Below are 21,325 nucleotides of genomic sequence, written 5' to 3'. Positions count from 1 at the left end.
GACTTGGTTCATCAAAGCCTGAATGCTGGGGTACCCCCCCTGGTGAGACACTGCTTAACCAATACATACTTCACCTGGAATGGAACTTTCTACAAGAAAACTGAGGGCACCCCAATGGGCTCCCCCCTATCTCCGGTTGTAGCCAACGTCTTCATGGAGAAATTTGAGACTGACGCCATCCAGACTGCCACTCTACGCCCGACCTTGTGGAAGAGGTACGTAGATGACACTTTTGTCATCTGGCCACATGGCCGGCCTGCTCTAGACCAATTCCTCAACCACATAAATTCCATACACCCAGCCATCACACAGTGTACACACACACAGTGTACACACACAATGTACACAGTGTACACACACGCAGTGTACACACACGCAGTGTACACACACACAGTGTACACACACACAGTGTACACACACACACAGTGTACATACACACACACAATGTACACGTGTGTACACACTGTCCATGTGTGTGTACACACACAATAATGTCCACATTGTTGAGCTGAGCTCACACACCCAAGGGGTCTCTGTTCAAGGGAGGGAGCAATGGAAAATTAATCTTAATCAACTTAAACTCTAATCCCGCTACGTGACGTCACCACTCAGCATGACCTCATCGGCGTGAAACGCCAGGGGGAGGTGTACCTTGCTAGTGACGTCATGTCACCAAAGATTTCACCCCAACCCGTCTCAAGGGAGCGTGACGTCACCTCTGCCTGGGTCACTTCCGTTATCTGTTCAAGTACTATCCTTATTTGGGCAAAGCCACACCCACTGACTGGCGGCTCATTAACATAATTTATTCGTGAAAGACGTCACGAGTTCGTTGTGACCGGTTCGGCACCAACGGCCCATCCCTCCACGATTGGGCCAGGCTCATTAACATAATTTATGTAAGTTATAGAGCCGCTCATTGTGGGAAGGGAGTGTCTTGTACCCCACAAGTGACGTCATGTCACCTGCAGCTGCCGCCGCGTGACGTCACGAGGTAACGGAAAGTTGACGCTCCGCGCGGGAACTGAAATCTGAGGTGAGAAATTCTCATCGCGGTTGTGGTTGTTGTTGTTGTTGTGGTGGTTGTTGTTGTTGTTGTGGTTGTTGTTGTTTACCGAGGTAGAGCCTCGCTCTCTCTCTCGTAGGGATGTCAATTGAGTAGCAGCGAGCATGGAAGCGATGTCCAAGTTGGAACTTTACAACGCGGGGCCTTGCCTCCTGCCCTCGCCTGGTCGCGTTCGCTTCAATTCTCTCGCTTAGTTGAGCAATTTCGATTTAAAGCTTTCGTGACTGCAGTGATTCATATTCTTGGTTCTTTCGGTGAAGTCACGTAGAATAGAAATAAAAAAATAAAACAATAAAACTATACAATTTAATTATGTTTTATATCACGTAGAATGGAAATAATGAAATAATATTCCCTTTTATTTTTTAGTATTTCCATTCTAAGTGACTTTACCGAAAGAACCAAGAAGATAGTTGAGCAACCTGTGGAAGAACGCGATCAGCCAGGCGACGCGTTAGTTCTAGGTGAAGTCACCGTGTAGGTAAGAAATGAATACAAATTCATAAAAGTAAAAATAGAATAAAATATAAACAAATCACGACGTTTCGGAGGCAACACAAGTCTCCGTCATCAGGTGGCACCGTCACAGCCACATTTGCTGTATCAAGTGAGGCGTTTTTATTAATTTAATCTATAATGTAGACTAGCCTGGTTATTAAGCTGGGTGAGTGTACTGGCAGTCTATAATGTAGACTGTAGCCTGGTTATTAAGCTGGGTGAGTGTACTGGCAGTCTATAATGTAGACTGTAGCCTGGTTATTAAGCTGGGTGAGTGCACTGGCAGTCTATAATGTAGACTAGCCTGGTTATTAAGCTGGGTGAGTGTACTGGCAGTCTATAATGTAGACTAGCCTGGTTATTAAGTTGGGTGAGTGTACTGGCAGTCTATAATGTAGACTGTAGCCTGGTTATTAAGCTGGGTGAGTGTACTGGCAGTCTATAATGTAGACTGTAGCCTGGTTATTAAGCTGGGTGAGTGTACTGGCAGTCTATAATGTAGACTGTAGCCTGGTTATTAAGCTGGGTGAGTGTACTGGCAGTCTATAATGTAGACTGTAGCCAGGTTATTAAGCTGGGTGAGTGTACTGGCAGTCTATAATGTAGACTGTAGCCTGGTTATTAAGCTGGGTGAGTGTACTGGCAGTCTATAATGTAGACTATAATTTTCTGCATCAAGTGAGGCGTGATTTATTATAATTTTATTATTTTATTTCTATTTTTACTTTTATTAATTTTAATTTCATTTTTTACCTACGTGGTGACTTTACCGAAAAAACCTAAGAGTACGTTAGTTGGTGTGTTGACCGACTCTGTGTTGCATTACATGAAGTGTCTCTCTCTCTCTGTGCAGTCACCAAACCTCGAAGTCTCTCATTGACACAAGGCCGTCATTATAACATGTTATAATAAGTATAATATTATGTTAAAATATATAATAATTATAATGTTATAATAAGTATAATATGTTATAATAATTATAATAATATATATGTATTATAATGTTGTAATAAGTATAATATGTCATAATTATAATGTTATAATGTGTTATAATAAGTATAATAATCAAATATGCCCCCCAATATGTTTCTGTAAAAATATTTGTAAATAAAAATTGCGATGCTCTGTTAATAAAGACAACAATTTGCTAAACCTTGGCCACGAAATCTGGACTTGTCTTCATATAACAATGCATAGATTCCTGTTTATAGGATTGCGTTGTACTTTATGAATCCCTAATCTCTGCCATTACATACTATGAAACAAGAAAGGTTAAAAAAAAAACAGAGCAATGTATTACAATACACTATTAGACATTGTATCAAATAAAACAAAGTCCATCCCATGTGTTAGTGAACTTTTAAAAATATTTTAGGGAGGAAATGGCAGGAAAATAGTTTTCAAATTTAGATATTTTTCTGGGGGGGGGACCCCAGACCCGTGGAATATTTGGTCTCCCCCAATGTTGACTTCATGGCTACGGCCTTGCATTGACGTGCTAATTTCTCTACCCCCCCTCTCTCTATTTAAGGCCTCAACACAGAGGCGTTGTTTCTCTGTGTGCCTATGTGTGTCTCTCTCTGTGTCATCTCTCTCTGTGTGTCTATATGTGTGTCTCTCTCTGTGTGTCTCTGTGTCATCTCTCTCTGTGTGTCTATGTGTGTGTGTCTCTCTCTGTGTGTCTTTCTGTCATCTCTCTCTGTGTGTCTATGTGTGTCTCTCTCTGTGCGTCTTTGTGTCATCTCTCTCTCTGCTTATGTGTCTCCGTGTCTCTCTCTCAAATTGAGCAATCTTTGGAAGAACGTTATCAACCAGGTAGGGTGTTGACTGTTATGTTAGCTGACTCTAAGTTTAATAGGTTTTTTTTCTCTTTCATTTGTACCTGATGATGATTGCTTGTGTTGCAGTTGAAACGTCGTATGCTATTACATAATGTATTTATTTATTCTATGTGACTTTACCGAAAGAACCAAAGAGTATCTTGCTTAAGTTTTAATTTCCCTTCACCTGGCTCGCTACTTTGTAACTTGTTTTGTTTTAAATATTCACACAGTTTTTTTTCATTTTTTACCAGGCCACACCCGCTTGAGCTGCTATACCGCTCTTGTTTTCAGAAGCGACCTGCCCACAACCACAATAACAAGGTGAGGCACGTCAACAGCGTGGTGGTGTTCACTCTAGACACGTGGCGGTGTTCACTCTAGACACGTGGCGGTGTTCACTCTAGACACGTGACGGTGTTCACTCTAGACATGTGGTGGTGTTTACTCTAGACGCGTGGTGGTGTTCACTCTAGATACGTGGCGGTGTTCACTCTAGACACGTGACGGTGTTCACTCTAGACACGTGGCGGTGTTCACTCTAGACAAGTGACGGTGTTCACTCTAGACGTGGCGGTGTTCGCTCTAGACGCGTGGCAGTGTTCACTCTAGACACGTGGCGGTGTTCACTCTGAACGTGTGGCGGTGTTCACTCTGGACGTGTGGCCATGTTCGCTTTGGACTCGTGCTGGTGTTCACTCTAGACGCGTGGCGGTATTCACTCTAGATGCGTGGCGGTGTTCACTCTAGACGCGTGGCGGTGTTCACTCTAGACATGTGGCGGTGTTCACTCTAGACGCGTGGCGGTGTTCACTCTAGACGCGTGGCGGTGTTCACTCTCTACATGTGGAGGGGAAACCCGGGGATCGGGAAGGAAATCCACGCGACAACGGGGAGAGAGAGAGACACGTAAACTACAAATATACAGCAGGCGTCAGGGTCGGGATCGAACCCACGACTTCCTGTATGCCAGGACAGGTTGTTAACATCTCACCACAGAGAGACACGCAGCCTCGGCTGTGTTGGTTGATCCTCAATGAATTACTTGGTGGAGTGAGGAAGCATTAATACTGAGCAGGTGAAGGTGGCCAGGCGTGGGTCTTGACACACCACCACCTGTGAACCATGCCAGTGTGTGACAGTGGTGGAGCCAGTGGGGGTGGGGTGGCACGTGCCCCCCCAACGATCCGATAGAAATCCCTAATTTCGATAGGATCATTGGGGTTTATTAGTAACTAGCTTCACTACCCGGCTTCGCCCGGGACTTGGATTCTTGTCTTGGATTAATTTAATATTCCCTCATAATTCAATGAAAAACCCTGAAAAAATTGATGCTTGCAAGAAAGAAGCCGAAACACTTCAATTTACCTAAATCGGATGTTTTCACTCAAGGAAATTCAACCTGAACCCACTGCTACGTCAGGTCGATTTTTGCCACTCGGGAAGGGAATGACGTGGCGTTCGCTTAGAAATTCCAGACAGCATAAGCTGTGAAAATTTTATGACGCCAGAGCTCAGCGTTGGAGAGTTTTTGCTGCTTCACACAAACAAACAGGTGTAAGTTCTGCTTTATATTTAAGATGGCAGTTGTACCTGTTCTTCACACGGATTTGTATTGAAACTCCGAGAAGACAATGATTTAATCGGCCAGGAGCGAAGCGCCACCTAAAATCTCCCGGCACGCTGTGAACAGCTGTAGAAGTACGGCGCGCGAAGAGCCATGTGGTAGGGGGGTTAGCATTGCAGAGCGCTTAGCTCAGGTGTGATGCGGGTTGATGCCACATACGTCATGGTCATTCCCCCCCCCCCCCCCCAAAATACAAAAGTCTATTTTTCTTTCCTGAAGGCATCAACACGTTCAGCGAGCGCGATGACGATCACACGCGTCGAATGAAAAGCAAGGGACAAGTCCTTTCTTACTAACAACTCCTTTCTCACTAACAACTCCTTACTTAATAACAACTCCTGTAATTTTTCATTGCTGGAGGGGTTTCCCCCCCCTACCTGAAAACCCTGGCTCCACCTCTGAGTGTGTGACAGTGTCAAGTTTGTATTTGCAGTAAAGTCTATTAACTCTATTGAGCACAGAGGTTATATCAAAACAGTAGTTTATTTTAGTTTTCCTCTGGAACTCTTTGTAAGAATGGAGTCAGGAAGTGATCACAGCACATGTGCAGCAGCTGAAGTCGGAACTGTTCATCCCAGCAATCAAGGACATCTGAGCCTGGCTTCACACCTCTAAGTTGTGATAGAACATTCATTTATGCATTTGTGCATAATACAAATAGTATTATTTTCAACACCCTTTGCTTTGTCAGCTAAATGTAGCTTTCATAAACATTTATTTTGAAGCCAGACAGCCGAAATTGTGTGCTCAGAGTTTTGGGTTAACGTTTATTTTGAAGATACAAGGGTTTCCAGGCATTTTATGACCATTTGCCCTCTCATTGTGTGCCATAACAGCCCTTGTGATGAATTTGGGACACTTTTTCACTATATCATGAATATATGAATAAGTATAGACGTGTAAGTCACGTGTGACTTTATATATAGGCATTCCTCTGTGCATTGATACTGACGTGTAGATGGTGTGGATATTATATTTTTCTGTCTGCAGCTGTCGCTTCCTCTGCAGAATTTGTCTGATGGTGCAGAGGCAGTCGGCGCAGCTCGGTACGACAAGGCAACAATGCGGCTGGTGTGCATACAGCACGGATCATATTGAACATTTGACACAGCACCAGAGAACTCACACAGCAGAGAAACCCGTCAAGTGCAGTGTGTGTGGGAAGGCGTTTGCAGGGTCATCTACTCTTCATATACACCAGAGAACACACACGGGAGAGAAACCCTTCAAGTGCAGTGTGTGTGGGAAAACGTTTGCACAGTCATCTACTCTTGTAGCACACCAGAGAACACACACGGGAAAGAAACCCTTCAAGTGCATCCCCCTTTATACTCAACCCCCGCTGAGGGGTGGGGCCCCGGGCTGCCTGGTGCGGACGTCGTTGAGAGCACCCCCCCCCCCCGTGCACTCACGTAGCCCCGCCCACTGTTTGTTTCCCATAAGCTGCCATGCATAACGGCTCTCTCTCTAACACCCCTACACCTCCAACAAGGTTAAGAACCACTGCCTTAGACGATGCCGCTCCAATAGATGCACCTTTATCACAGGCCTGCGTGCGGGGTGAACGCGCCTGCGTGCGGGGGTGAACGCGCCTGCGTGCGGGGTGAACGCGCCTGCGTGCGGGGTGAACGCGCCTGCGTGTTGTGTTCGTAGGTTGGGGTATGCGGGGGGGTGATGTTCGTAAGTTGGGGGAATGCGGGGGGGAGGTGTTCGTAAGTGGGGGTATGCGGGGGGGGGGGGTGTTCGTAAGTGGGGGTATGCGGGGGGGTGGTGTTCGTAAGTGGGGGTATGAGGGGGGGGGGGTGTTCGTAAGTGGGGGTATGAGGGGGGGGGGGGTGTTCGTAAGTGGGGGTATGCGGGGGGGGGTGGTGTTCGTAAGTTGGGGTATGCGGGGGGGGTGGTGTTCGTAGGTGGGGGTTTGCAGGGGGGAGGTGTTCGTAAGTGGGGGTATGCAGGGGGGAGGTGTTCGTAAGTGGGGGTATGAGGGGGGGGGGGTGTTCGTAAGTGGGGGTTTGAGGGGGGGGGGGTGTTCGTAAGTGGGGGTATGCGGGGGGGGGGGGGGGTGTTCGTAAGTGGGGGAATGCGGGGGGGGGGGGTGTTCGTAAGTGGGGGTATGGGGGGGGTGGGGGTGTTCGTAAGTGGGGGAATGCGGGGGGGGGGTGGTGTTCGTAAGTGGGGGAATGCGGAATGCGGGGGGGGTGGTGTTCGGTAAGTGGGGGAATGCGGGGGGGTGGTGTTCGTAAGTGGGGGTATGCGGGGGGGAGGGGGGGGTGTTCGTAAGTGGGGGAATGCGGGGGGGGTGGTGTTCGTAAGTGGGGGAATGTGGGGGGGTGGTGTTCGTAAGTGGGGGAATGCGGGGGGGTGGTGTTCGTAAGTGGGGGAATGCGGGGGGGTGGTGTTCGTAAGTGGGGGAATGCGGGGGGGGGGTGTTCGTAAGTGGGGGGAATGCGGAGGGGTGGTGTTCGTAAGTGGGGGAATGCGGGGGGGTGGTGTTCGTAAGTGGGGGGAATGCGGGGGGTGGTGTTCGTAAGTGGGGGAATGCGGGGGGGGTGGTGTTCGTAAGTGGGGGAATGCGGGGGGGTGGTGTTCGTAAGTGAGGGTATGCGGGGGGTGGTGTTCGTAAGTGGGGGAATGCGGGGGGGTGGTGTTCGTAAGTGGGGGTATGCGGGGGGGGGGGGGTGTTCGTAAGTGGGGGTATGCGGGGGGTTGGTGTTTGTAAGTGGGGGTATGCGGGGGGGTGGTGTTCGTAAGTGGGGGGGGGGTGTTCGTAAGTGGGGGAATGCGGGGGGGGGTGGTGTTCGTAAGTGGGGGTATGCGGGGGGGGGGGGTGTTCGTAAGTGGGGGTATGCGGGGGGGTGGTGTTCGTAAGTGGGGGAATGCGGGGGGGGTGGTGTTCGTAAGTGGGGGTATGCGGGGGGGTGGTGTTCGTAAGTGGGGGTATGCGGGGGGGGGGGTGTTCGTAAGTGGGGGAATGCGGGGGGGGGTGTTCGTAAGTGGGGGAATGCAGGGGGGTGGTGTTCGTAAGTGGGGGTATGCGGGGGGGGTGGTGTTCGTAAGTGGGGGAATGCGGGGGGGGGTGTTCGTAAGTGGGGGGGTATGCGGGGGGGGTGTTCGTAAGTGGGGGTATGCGGGGGGGGGGGGTGTTCGTAAGCGGGGGGACCGCCCACCACCACGAGCGCGATGACGTCACCACGCACGTGGGCGCCCGCCAAACCGAGCGCGATGATGTCACCACGCACGGGGGGGCCCGCCAACCCGAGCGCGATGACGTCACCACGCACGGGGGCGCCCGCCAACTCGAGCGCGATGACGTCACCACACACAGGGGCGCCCACCAACCCGTGCGCGATGACGTCATCTCACACGGGGGCGCCCCAACCAGCCCCCCCCCCGCCCACGTGACCAGCCCCCCCCCCGCCCCTCCCCCAGCCCCTCCCCCAAGCCCCTCCCCCCAGCCCCTCCCCCAGCCCACGTGACCAGCCCCGCCCCTCCCCCAGCCCACGTGACCAGCCCCGCCCCCTCCCCCCAGCCCACGTGACCCGCCCCTCCCCCAGCCCACGTGACCAGCCCCGCCCCTCCCCCAGCCCACGTGACCAGCCCCCCCCCACCCACCCACGTGACCAGCCCCCCCACCCACCCACGTGACCAGCCCCCCACCCACGTGACCAGCCCCCCCCCCCGCCCCACGTGACCAGCCCCTCCCCCGCCCACGTGACCAGCCCCCCCCCCCCCACCCACCCACGTGACCCAGCCCCCCCCCCCCACCCACCCACGTGACCAGCCCCCCCCCCACCCACGTGACCAGCCCCCCCCCCACCCACGTGACCAGCCCCCCCCCCCACCCACGTGACCAGCCCCCCCCCCCACCCACCCACGTGACCAGCCCCGCCCACGTGACCAGCCCCCCCCCCCGCCCACGTGACCAGCCCCTCCCCCCCCACCCCACCCACGTGACCAGCCCCTCCCCCCACCCACCCACGTGACCAGCCCCCCCCCCACCCACGTGACCAGCCCCCCCCCACCCACGTGACCAGCCCCCCCACCCACGTGACCAGCCCCTCACCCCCCCCACGCCCACGTAACCAGCCCCTCCCCCCCCGCGCGATGACGTCACCACGCACGGGGGCGCCTATCTACCTGAGCGCGATTACGTCAGCACGCACGGGGGCGCCTACCAAACCGAGCGCGATGATGTCACCACGCACGGCGGCGCCCACCAACCCAAGCGCGATGACGTCACCACGCACGGGGGCGCCCACCAAACCGAGCGTGATGACGTCACCACGCACGGGGGCGCCCACCAAACCGAGCGCGATGACGTTCACACGCACGGGGGCACCCGCCAACCCCGAGCACGATGACGTCAGCACGCACGGGGGCGCCCACCAACGCGAGCGCGATGACGTCACCACGCGCGTGGGCGCCCTAAACAACCCCTCCCCCAGCCCACGTGACCAGCCCCGCCCCTCCCCCAGCCCACGTGACCAGCCCCGCCCCTCCCCCAGCCCACGTGACCAGCCCCGCCCCTCCCCCCTCTCCCAGCCCACGTGACCAGCCCCGCCCCTCCCCCAGCCCACGTGACCAGCCCCGCCCCTCCCCCAGCCCACGTGACCAGCCCCGCCCCCCTCCCCCAGCCCACGTGACCAGCCCCGCCCCTCCCCCAGCCCACGTGACCAGCCCCTCCCCCTCCCCCAGCCCACGTGACCAGCCCCGCCCCTCCCCCCAGCCCACGTGACCAGCCCCGCCCCTCCCCCAGCCCACGTGACCAGCCCCGCCCCCCTCCCCCAGCCCACGTGACCAGCCCCGCCCCTCCCCCAGCCCACGTGACCAGCCCCGCCCCCCCTCCCCCAGCCCACGTGACCAGCCCCGCCCCTCCTCCAGCCCACGTGACCAGCCCCGCCCCTCCCCCAGCCCACGTGACCAGCCCCGCCCCCTCCCCCAGCCCACGTGACCAGCCCCGCCCCTCCCCCAGCCCACGTGACCAGCCCCGCCCCTCCCCCAGCCCACGTGACCAGCCCCGCCCCTCCCCCAGCCCACGTGACCAGCCCCCCCCACCCACGTGACCAGCCCCTCCCCCCACCCACCCACGTGACCAGCCCCCCCCCACCCACGTGACAAGCCCTCCCCCCACCCACGTGACCAGCCCCCCCCACCCACGTGACCAGCCCCTCCCCCCCACCCACCCACGTGACCAGCCCCCCCCACCCACGTGACCAGCCCCTCCCCCCCACCCACCCACGTGACCAGCCCCTCCCCCCCACGTGACCAGCCCTTCCCCCTCCCCCAGCCCACGTGACCAGCCCCGCCCCTCCCCCAGCCCACGTGACCAGCCCCCCCCCACGCTGCTGCGGGTTGGCTGCAATGAAGCCGTGAAGACACCGAACAGTTCCACTGCTACAATTAGCGCGCTGAGGCGCTGCAGTTGCACTATGTGTCCACACGGTGGCGCTGCAGCAACCATGTTAAATTTCGATTTAAAGCTTTCATGACTGCAGCAGGGATTCATCTTCTTGGTTCTTTCGGTAAAATCGTCGCGTAGAAGGGAAGTAATAAAATAATATAAATAAAACATAATAAACGTCGTGAGAATTATTTTATTATGTTTTATTTTTTATTATTTTATTACTTCCCTTCTACGTGACTTTACCGAAATAACCAAGAATAAGCAACCATGTTGGTAAAGTTATTTCAGCGAATTTTCATTTTGCTTTTTGGTTCTTTCGGTAAAGTAACGTAGAAAGGAAATAAATTAAATAATAGAATAGGACGTTTCGATTGCAACACAAGCAATCGTCATCAGGTAGAAAACAAACAGTAAATCTTCTTGGTTCTTTCGGTAAAGTCACGTAGAAGGGAAATAATAAAATAATAAAAATTAAACATAATAAAATACAATTCTCACGACGTTTCCCTGTCCCCAGACGACCTGCTTGTCAGTTTTGATGTGGTTTCCTTATTCACCAAAGTTCCTGTACCTGACACCATCGCAATCATTGAAGACTTGGTTCATCAAAGCCTGAATGCTGGGGTACCCCCCCTGGTGAGACACTGCTTAACCAATACATACTTCACCTGGAATGGAACTTTCTACAAGAAAACTGAGGGCACCCCAATGGGCTCCCCCCTATCTCCGGTTGTAGCCAACGTCTTCATGGAGAAATTTGAGACTGACGCCATCCAGACTGCCACTCTACGCCCGACCTTGTGGAAGAGGTACGTAAATGCCACTTTTGTCATCTGGCCACATGGCCGGCCTGCTCTAGACCAATTCCTCAACCACATAAATTCCATACACCCAGCCATCACACAGTGTACACACACACAGTGTACACACACACAGTGTACACACACACAGTGTACACACACACAGTGTACACACACAATGTGTACACACACAGTGTACACACACAATGTACACACACAGTGTACACACACAGTGTACACACACACAATGTACACGTGTGTACACACACACACTGTCCATGTGTGTGTGTGTTCACACACAATAATGTCCACATTGTTGAGCTGAGCTCACACACCCAAGGGGTCTCTGTTCAAGGGAGGGAGCAATGGAAAATTAATCTTAATCAACTTAAACTCTAATCCCGCTACGTGACGTCACCACTCAGCATGACCTCATCGGCGTGAAACACCAGGGGGAGGTGTACCTTGCAAGTGACGTCATGTCACCAAAGATTTCACCCCAACCGGTCTCAAGGGAGCGTGACGTCACCTCTGCCTGGGTCACTTCCGTTATCTGTTCAAGCACTATCCTTATTTGGGCAAAGCCACACCCACTGACTGGCGGCTCATTAACATAATTTATTCGTGAAAGACGTCACGAGTTCGTTGTGACCGGTTCGGCACCAACGGCCCATCCCTCCACGATTGGGCCAGGCTCATTAACATAATTTATGTAAGTTACAGAGCCGCTCATTGTGGGAAGGGAGTGTCTTGTACCCCACAAGTGACGTCATGTCACCTGCTGCTACCTCGTGACGTCACGAGGTAACGTAAAGTTGACGCTCCGCGCGGGATCTGAAATCTGAGGTGAGATTCTCATCGCGGTTGTGGTTGTTGTTGTTGTGGTGATTGTTGTGGTTGTTGTTGTTTACCGAGGTAGAGCCTCGCTCTCTCTCTCGTAGGGATGTCAATTGAGTAGCAGCGAGCATGGAAGCAATGTCCAAGTTGGAACTTTACAACGCGGGGCCTTGCCTCCTGCCCTCGCCTGGTCGCGTTCGCTTCAATTCTCTCGCTTAGTTGAGCAATTTCGATTTAAAGCTTTCGTGACTGCAGTGATTCATCTTCTTGGTTCTTTCGGTGAAGTCACGTAGAATAGAAATAAAAAAATAAAACTATACAATTTTATTATGTTTTATATCACGTAGAATGGAAATAATGAAATAATATTCCCTTTTGTTTTTATTATTTCCATTCTAAGTGACTTTACCGAAAGAACCAAGAAGATAGTTTAGAAACCTGTGGAAGAACGCGATCAGCCAGGCGATGCGTTAGTTCTAGGTGAAGTCACCATGTAGGTAAGAAATGAATACAAATTAATAAAAGTAAAAATAGAAATAAAATATAAACATCACGACGTTTCGGAGGCAACACAAGTCTCCGTCATCAGGTGGCTCCGTCACAGCCACATTTGCTGTATCAAGTGAGGCGTTTTTATTAATTTAATCTATAATGTAGACTGTAGCCTGGTTATTAAGCTGGGTGAGTGTACTGGCAGTCTATAATGTAGACTGTAGCCTGGTTATTAAGCTGGGTGAGTGTACTGGCAGTCTATAATGTAGACTGTAGCCTGGTTATTAAGCTGGGTGAGTTTACTGGCAGTCTATAATGTAGACTGTAGCCTGGTTATTAAGCTGGGTGAGTGTACTGGCAGTCTATAATGTAGACTATAATTTGCTGCATCAAGTGAGGCGTGATTTATTATAATTTTATTATTTTATTGATATTTTTACTTTTATTAATTTTAATTTCATTTTTTACCTACGTGGTGACTTTACCGACAAAACCTAAGAGTACGTTAGTTGGTGTGTTGACCGACTCTCTGTGTTGCATTACATGAAGTGTCTCTCTCTGTGCAGTCACCAAACCTCCAAGTCTCTCATTGACACAAGGCCGTCATTATAACATGTTATAATAAGTATAATATTATGTTATAATATATAATATTTATAATGTTATAATAAGTATAATATGTTATAATTATAATGTTATAATATTTTATAATAAGTATCATAATGAAATATGCCCCCCCAATATGTTTCTGTAAAAATATTTGTAAATAAAAATTGCGATGCTCTGTTAATAAAGACAACAATTTGCTAAACCTTGGCCACGAAATCTGGACTTGTCTTCATGTAACAATGCATAGATTCCTGTTTATAGGATTGCGTTGTACTTTATGAATCCCTAATCTCTGCCATTACATACTATGAAACAAGAAAGGTAAAAAAGAAAAAACAGAGCAATATATTACAATACACTATTAGACATTATTGTATCAAATAAAACAAAGTCCATCCCATGTGTTAGTGAACTTTTAAAAATATTTTAGGGAGGAAATGGCAGGAAATTAGTTTTCTAATTTAGATATTTTTCTGGGGGGGGGGACCCCAGACCCGTGGAAGATTTGGTCCCCCCCAATGTTGACTCCATGGCTACGGCCTTGCATTGACGTGCTAGTTTCTCTACCCCCTTCTCTACCCCCCCCCCCCTCTCTCTCTATTTAAGGCCTCAACACAGAGGCGTTGTTTCTCTGTGTGCCTATGTGTGTCTCTCTCTGTGTGTCTCTCTGTGTCATCTCTCTCTGTGTGTCTATGTGTGTCTCTCTCTGTGTGTCTTTGTGTCATCTCTCTCTGCTTATGTGTCTGTCTGTGTCTCCGTGTCTCTCTCTCAAATTGAGCAATCTTTGGAAGAACATTATCAACCAGGTAGGGTGTTGACTGTTATGTTAGCTGACTCTAAGTTTAATAGGTTTTTTTTCTCTTTCATTTGTACCTGATGATGATTGCATGTGTTGCAGTTGAAACGTCGTATGCTATTATATAATGTATTTATTTATTCTACGTGACTTGACCGAAAGAACCAAAGAGTATCTTGCTTAAGTTTTAATTTCCCTTCACCTGGCTCGCTACTTTGTAACTTTGTTTTGTTTTAAATATTCACACAGTTTTTTTTCATTTTTTACCAGGCCACGCCCGCTTGAGCTGCTGTACCGCTCTTGTTTTCAGAAGCGACCTGCCCACAACAACAATAACAACAAGGTGAGGCTCGTCCACAGCGTGGTGGTGTTCACTCTAGACACGTGGCGATGTTCGCTCTAGACGCGTGGCGGTGTTCACTCTAGACGTGTGGCGGTGTTCACTCTAGACGCGTGGCGGTGTTCACTCTCTACATGTGGAGGGGTAACCCGAGGATCGGGAAGGAAATCCACGCGACCACGGGGAGAGAGAGAGAGACACGTAAACTACAAATATACAGCAGGCGTCAGGGTCGGGATCGAACCCACGACTTCCTGTATGCCAGGACAGGTAGTTAACATCTCACCACAGAGAGACACGCAGCCTCGGCTGTGTTGGTTGATCCTCAATGAATTACTTGGTGGAGTGAGGAAGCATTAATACTGAGCAGGTGAAGGTGGCCAGGCGTGGGTCTGGACACACCACCACCTGTGAACCATGCCAGTGTGTGACAGTGGTGGAGCCAGTGGGGGTGGGGTGGCACGTGCCCCCCCAACGATCCGATAGAAATCCCTAATTTCGATAGGATCATTGGGGTTTATTAGTAACTAGCTTCACTACCCGGCTTTGCCCGGGACTTGGATTCTTGTCTTGGATTAATTTAATATTCCCTCATAATTCAATGAAAAACCCTGAAAAAATTGATGCTTGCAAGAAAGAAGCCGAAACACTTCAATTTACCTAAATCGGATGTTTTTACTCAAGGAAATTCAACCTGAACCCACTGCTACGTCAGGTCGATTTTTGCCACTCGGGAAGGGAATGACGTGGCGTTCGCTTAGAAATTCCAGACAGCATAAGCTGTGAAAATTTTATGACGCCAGAGCTCAGCGTTGGAGAGTTTTTGCTGCTTCACACAAACAAACAGGTGTAAGTTCTGCTTTATATTTAAGATGGCAGTTGTACCTGTTCTTCACACGGATTTGTATTGAAACTCCGAGAAGACAATGATTTAATCGGCCAGGAGCGAAGCGCCACCTAAAATCTCCCGGCACGCTGTGAACAGCTGTAGAAGTACGGCGCGCGAAGAGCCATGTGGTAGGGGGGTTAGCATTGCAGAGCGCTTAGCTCAGGTGTGATGCGGGTTGATGCCACATACGTCATGGTCATTCCCCCCCCCCCCCCCCAAAATACAAAAGTCTATTTTTCTTTCCTGAAGGCATCAACACGTTCAGCGAGCGCGATGACGATCACACGCGTCGAATGAAAAGCAAGGGACAAGTCCTTTCTTACTAACAACTCCTTTCTCACTAACAACTCCTTACTTAATAACAACTCCTGTAATTTTTCATTGCTGGAGGGGTTTCCCCCCCCTACCTGAAAACCCTGGCTCCACCTCTGAGTGTGTGACAGTGTCAAGTTTGTATTTGCAGTAAAGTCTATTAACTCTATTGAGCACAGAGGTTATATCAAAACAGTAGTTTATTTTAGTTTTCCTCTGGAACTCTTTGTAAGAATGGAGTCAGGAAGTGATCACAGCACATGTGCAGCAGCTGAAGTCGGAACTGTTCATCCCAGCAATCAAGGACATCTGAGCCTGGCTTCACACCTCTAAGTTGTGATAGAACATTCATTTATGCATTTGTGCATAATACAAATAGTATTATTTTCAACACCCTTTGCTTTGTCAGCTAAATGTAGCTTTCATAAACATTTATTTTGAAGCCAGACAGCCGAAATTGTGTGCTCAGAGTTTTGGGTTAACGTTTATTTTGAAGATACAAGGGTTTCCAGGCATTTTATGACCATTTGCCCTCTCATTGTGTGCCATAACAGCCCTTGTGATGAATTTGGGACACTTTTTCACTATATCATGAATATATGAATAAGTATAGACGTGTAAGTCACGTGTGACTTTATATATAGGCATTCCTCTGTGCATTGATACTGACGTGTAGATGGTGTGGATATTATATTTTTCTGTCTGCAGCTGTCGCTTCCTCTGCAGAATTTGTCTGATGGTGCAGAGGCAGTCGGCGCAGCTCGGTACGACAAGGCAACAATGCGGCTGGTGTGCATACAGCACGGATCATATTGAACATTTGACACAGCACCAGAGAACTCACACAGCAGAGAAACCCGTCAAGTGCAGTGTGTGTGGGAAGGCGTTTGCAGGGTCATCTACTCTTCATATACACCAGAGAACACACACGGGAGAGAAACCCTTCAAGTGCAGTGTGTGTGGGAAAACGTTTGCACAGTCATCTACTCTTGTAGCACACCAGAGAACACACACGGGAGAGAAACCCTTCAAGTGCAGTGTGTGTGGGAAGGCGTTTGCACGTTCATCTACTCATAAAAAACACCAGCAAACACACACGGGAGAGAAACCCTTCAAGTGCAGTGTGTGTGGGAAGGCGTTTGCACGTTCATCTGCTCTTAAAAAACACCAGAGAACACACACGGGAGAGAAACCCTTCAGGTGCAGTGTGTGTGGGAAGGCATTTGCAGGGTCATCTACTCTTCATGTACACCAGAGAACACACACGGGAGAGAAACCCTTCAAGTGCAGTGTGTGGGAAGGCGTTTTCAGATTCATCTACTCTTGTAAAACACCAGAGAACACACACGGGAGAGAAACCCTTCAAGTGCAGTGTGTGTGGGAAGGCGTTTTCAGATTCATCTACTCTTGTAGCACACCAGAGAATACACACGGGAGAGAAACCCTTCAAGTGCACTGTGTGTGGGAAGGCGTTTGCACATTCAACTGCTCTTGTAGTACACCAGAGAACACACACGGGAGAGAAACCCTTCAAGTGCAGTGTGTGTGGGAAGGCGTTTGCACATTCATCTACTCTTGTAGAACACCAGAGAACACACATGCATCAGAAGATCCACAAGGAGTGGAGTCTGAAATCAGCTTGTGAAAGTCAAAGTGTTGCAATGAGCCCATCCCTCATGAAACAAGAACTGGAAGAAAATCCCAGCATGGACACTTTTAACGGTAACGAGGTGAAATATGAAGAGGTGAAGGTGAAATGTGAAGAAGTGATGGTGAAGAGTGAAGAAGTGAAGGTAAAATGTGAAGATGAAGATTCAACTCCAAAATCGGACCTTCACATCGATGGAGGCAACGTGAAGCAGGAGGAGAATTCTGACTGTGAGGCAGAGCGAGGCAACTCCCAGCAGTTTGTGGAAGTGGAGGTGTGGGTGGACTTCCTCCGAGACAATACAAAGTCAAATGGAGACCCGGTAGATGCGTAAGCTTGAGACGATGTCGCTCCAATAGGCGCACCTTTGTCACAGGCCTTTAATGACAAGAATTTGAAGTTGAACACTCAATTGCTAGGTTCAACCTGCAGGGTAAGAGTGGCCAGTCTTTGTGGACCTGTGTGTTGGGTAGATCTCTAACCAGGAGCGGGAGCCAATAAGCTCCCAAGCTTTCACTATGTTATCAATTGCATTTATATTGTGCTTGCTTAATCACCTCAGCAACTCGGAGTTTTGTATCGTATCTCGTCTCAAACACTCGAAGAGCATCCCAAGTAGCAGCTGCCCCTGTGTGGCACAAGGTGGTGGCACTGCACCGGCCTGCATGTGGACAAGAGCCTGTCAGTAGGGGGCGATGGTTGATGTGGCATCTCAGTTGTAGAGTTTGTAGGTAATGTTTAGAATTTATAAATGTTGACCCACACGCCAGCATGCAATGGCCTACTCGTTTTGAATGACACAATAGTATGTTGTACATACACTATTAAGCAGACAGTGTTTTTTGTTTATCTTGGTAATACGATGTAACCTGATGCAGCATATTTCAGTGCAGTAATTTAACTTCATAAAAATGATTGTCAATAATTTAGAATGAATACTTGTCTGATGGTGTGCGTACGTGTAACATTTTGTCTATAAGGGTCAAACATTGATTAAGTGATGTTAGGACAAAGTGTGTGTTTTTGGAGTAACCTGTACAGATCACTCAGGTGAGATTCATTGTTCTTGTGATACAGGTCTAAGGGTATTTTTGTGTTTTCAGGAAGCATCTCCCTCTGGAACAACTCATTGTCTTTGAAATAGGGAGCACACTCGGATCATTCATCAGTTACAAGGCAAACCACTTAAAAGTTAAACGTAGAGGAGGTACATTCTCTACAACACGAATTATAATTTTGCATTACGTGTTGACGTAGATTTTGTCTAACTTGGACTAGAAATGTTCCTTGCTGATTAACGTCTGGATGTCCGTAACTATCGGTTGAAACAAGCCCGGCTGCTGTTGAGACGCTGTGCACCAATAAGGGTCCACAGGTGGCTTGCACTGAATCATTGACGCACTCCCAGACGGCTGTGCTAGTTATAGTTTGTGTAAAACATTCATTTGTTTCGTGGAGAGATCGATAAATGAAAGATGTCGTGTCTGCTGATCTGCTTCATAGCAAGGAGGTAATTCTAAGAGCACATTTGAAATGCATTTTTGGTACAGATATGTATTCGGTTACAAGGCAGAGCACATCTAGTAGATACATTCTCCACGACACTCATAATTTTGCTTGATGTCTTATATGTTGGCGAACTTGGACAAGAAATGGTTCTTGCCGATTAACGTCTGGATGTTCACAACCATGGGGTGAAGCAAGCCTGACTGCCTGTGATGCCCCTCGCAACGATTTACGGCCTTGGGCCAGGAAAGTCACGAAAAAATTGCATACGAACGATCCATCCACGCAAGCACCCGATGCTGCGTTTTGAAGTTTTAAAATGAAACAACTTTGAATTGTATTGTTTTGAATTGTGTTTCTTCAATAAAAGCTTATATCATTTTACATCTGGAAGACTTCGTTGAAAACGACATTTCATTTGATTTTTCTCCAGTTAACTAGATGGCCTTACCGGGGTTCGGTTCGATGCGGACTTTCACCTGGTTGGGATCGCGGGGTGGAGATGAGGCGACACAGAGCTGGCCGTGCGAGAAGACCGCCGTCTACAGTTCGATTCCAACGCGATCGAACGTCTGTCCCTGTACCTCCGTCGTTCATACAGGGTGCGTGTAGGTTTGCAGCGCCCCCTGCATAAAAACGATGGAAAGTGCAGCGTTCATCACAGATAGATGAAGTGTGCTTATATAAGAGTACTCGCGGGAAGTACCCGGCGTTGCCCGGGCGAAAAAGACACATGGACTTAGACCCACAAACATCGACCCACACACACAAACACATCGACACACAGACATTCGCTTTAGATACACACACATGTAGTTACACACAAATCGACGTACACACCTACAGCGACTCGAACACACACACATCGACTTACAACACATGGACTCGCATACAAATGTTGAGGTGCAAATGACGACGCGGAGACAGGTCTTCAGTTAAGGGCTTGCGCCAGTTATTTATTAAGCGTTTCGGGTAATTTCCCCAGGGGTAGGGGTCCTTCACACGAACCTTCACTCTGTTCCTGGCTCGGCTAGCTCCAGGGCTCTCTCCCTCGAGTCGGATCGGGGGTTCAGCCAACACCGACCAGGGAGAGCAGCACCTTCTTCTATCACTACGGCCGGCTTGTCTCCAGACTCCTTGAGCTCTACCCCTGGCTGGCTCTTCAACCGCTCTCTATCCCGGGCTCCCAAAGTGACCCTACTTTCGTCACGGGGTCCCCCTTAAGTACCTAGAGGAGACATGACGTCATCGCCTCGCCCAGCAAGCATAACGCCACATCCCATGACGTCATTGCACTGGACAGCGAGCATGACGTCACATCCCCATATTACTCCTCTACACATAAACTCACACTTGGCCAAAAACGGCATAGGTTAGTATGCCGATTTGCTTCTTAAATCCTTTATATTAAGTTCACTTCCTTGCTTGCTTGTGCGCTTACGACCGTGCAAATCTTTAGGTCGTTTTTTAACCCACTTCCCGTGATCCAATCGAGCTCGTTGTGCGTGAAAATTTATTTTCGTGAAAATTTTTTTCCAAAATTTTACACTTTTTAGGACATTTTTTTTAAATATTTAATTACCAATTGCTTAATGGTGGCAGGCAATCATCTGACCCATAGGTGGCAGCCATCTCAAGCCAGAGGACGAGAGGACTTTGTTTTTACGGGTTAATTTTTTTTTTTACATGAAATGTTCATGGTGAAATATCCTACTTTTAATGCAATATATAGCATACTAATGCTAAACAAAAGGGAGGAATTACCTTTTGTTGAAAAAGAAAGCTGTAAAAATTTGGCCACTATTGGCCAAAAACGCCATAGGTTAGTATGCCGATTTGCTTCTTTTTTACATGAAATGTTCACGGTGAAATATCCTACTTTTAATGCAATATATAGCATACTAATGCTAAACAAAAGGGAGGAATTAACTTTTTCTTGGAAAATGTAGCTATGAAAATTTGGATGATTTTGGCATAAAACTGCATAGGTGCCCTAATCCTTACTAACCCTAACCCTTTGCCCTAACCCTAACCCCTAAACCCTAGCCCCTAACTCTAAACTTAACCCCTAACCCTACCCTAAACCCCTAACCATTACTCTAACCCGCACCCTAACCATAACCCTAACCCGTAAACCTAATTCTAACCCCTAACCTAATTCCTAAACCTAATCCCAAACTTTCGATTTAAAGCTTTCGTGACTGCAGGGATTCATCTTCTTTGTTCTTTCGGTAAAGTCACGTAGAAGGGAAGTAATAAAATAATAAAAATAAAACAATTCTCACGACGTTTTGGCCACAACGCAAGCAGCCGTCCTCAGGTGAAACCAGGTCTGTCGAGGCGACAGCGTCATTCAGACATCATTCAGACGCTGTCGCCTCGACAGACCTGGTTTCACCTGAGGACGGCTGCTTGCGTTGTGGCCGAAACGTCGTGAGAATTGTTTTATTATGTTTTATTTTCATTATTTTATTACTTCCCTTCTACGTGACTTTACCGAAAGAACCAAGAAGACTAATCCCAAACCCCAATTGATATGCCTTTAAACGCGTCTCAGCGAGATGAGTTGAATTGTATATGGCGCGACTCTGTCGGGTAGAGTCGAAGGGCACACACCACTTGCTTGTTGTGTGACTTGTGGAACCGGGGCGGCATTTTGCATTGAAGTCAATGATGGCTGT

At 49.1% G+C, this 21,325-nt stretch overlaps 1 protein-coding gene across 3 annotated transcripts; it reads left to right on the top strand.

Moving 5' to 3' along the window:
* The first annotated feature begins 979 nt into the window (after positions 1-979).
* On the top strand, positions 980-19,028 carry LOC144736230 (uncharacterized). 3 transcript variants are annotated; one of them, XM_078618845.1, is made up of 3 exons: positions 980-1,036; positions 14,220-14,292; positions 16,199-19,028. In XM_078618845.1, the coding sequence occupies exon 3, from the start codon at positions 16,227-16,229 to the stop codon at positions 17,133-17,135; it is 909 nt and encodes a 302-aa protein (XP_078474971.1). In that variant the 5' UTR covers positions 980-1,036; positions 14,220-14,292; positions 16,199-16,226; the 3' UTR covers positions 17,136-19,028. The 3 variants fall into 3 exon arrangements, with proteins under 3 accessions (XP_078474971.1, XP_078474973.1, XP_078474972.1); XM_078618847.1 differs by lacking the exon at positions 980-1,036 and adding an exon at positions 10,700-11,224; XM_078618846.1 differs by lacking the exon at positions 980-1,036 and adding an exon at positions 11,995-12,061.
* Positions 19,029-21,325: the final 2,297 nt, after the last annotated feature.

The sequence above is a fragment of the Lampetra planeri genome, chromosome 59, assembly GCF_965212315.1.
Source record: "Lampetra planeri chromosome 59, kcLamPlan1.2.h2, whole genome shotgun sequence".
NCBI lineage: Eukaryota > Metazoa > Chordata > Hyperoartia > Petromyzontiformes > Petromyzontidae > Lampetra > Lampetra planeri.
This window is presented reverse-complemented; position numbering and strand designations above follow the sequence as displayed.

What these genes read in the sequence shown, in the direction of transcription:
- LOC144736230 (XM_078618845.1), top strand. Translation starts at nt 16,227, where the DNA reads ATGGTGCAGAGGCAGTCGGCGCAGCTCGGTACGACAAGGCAACAATGC.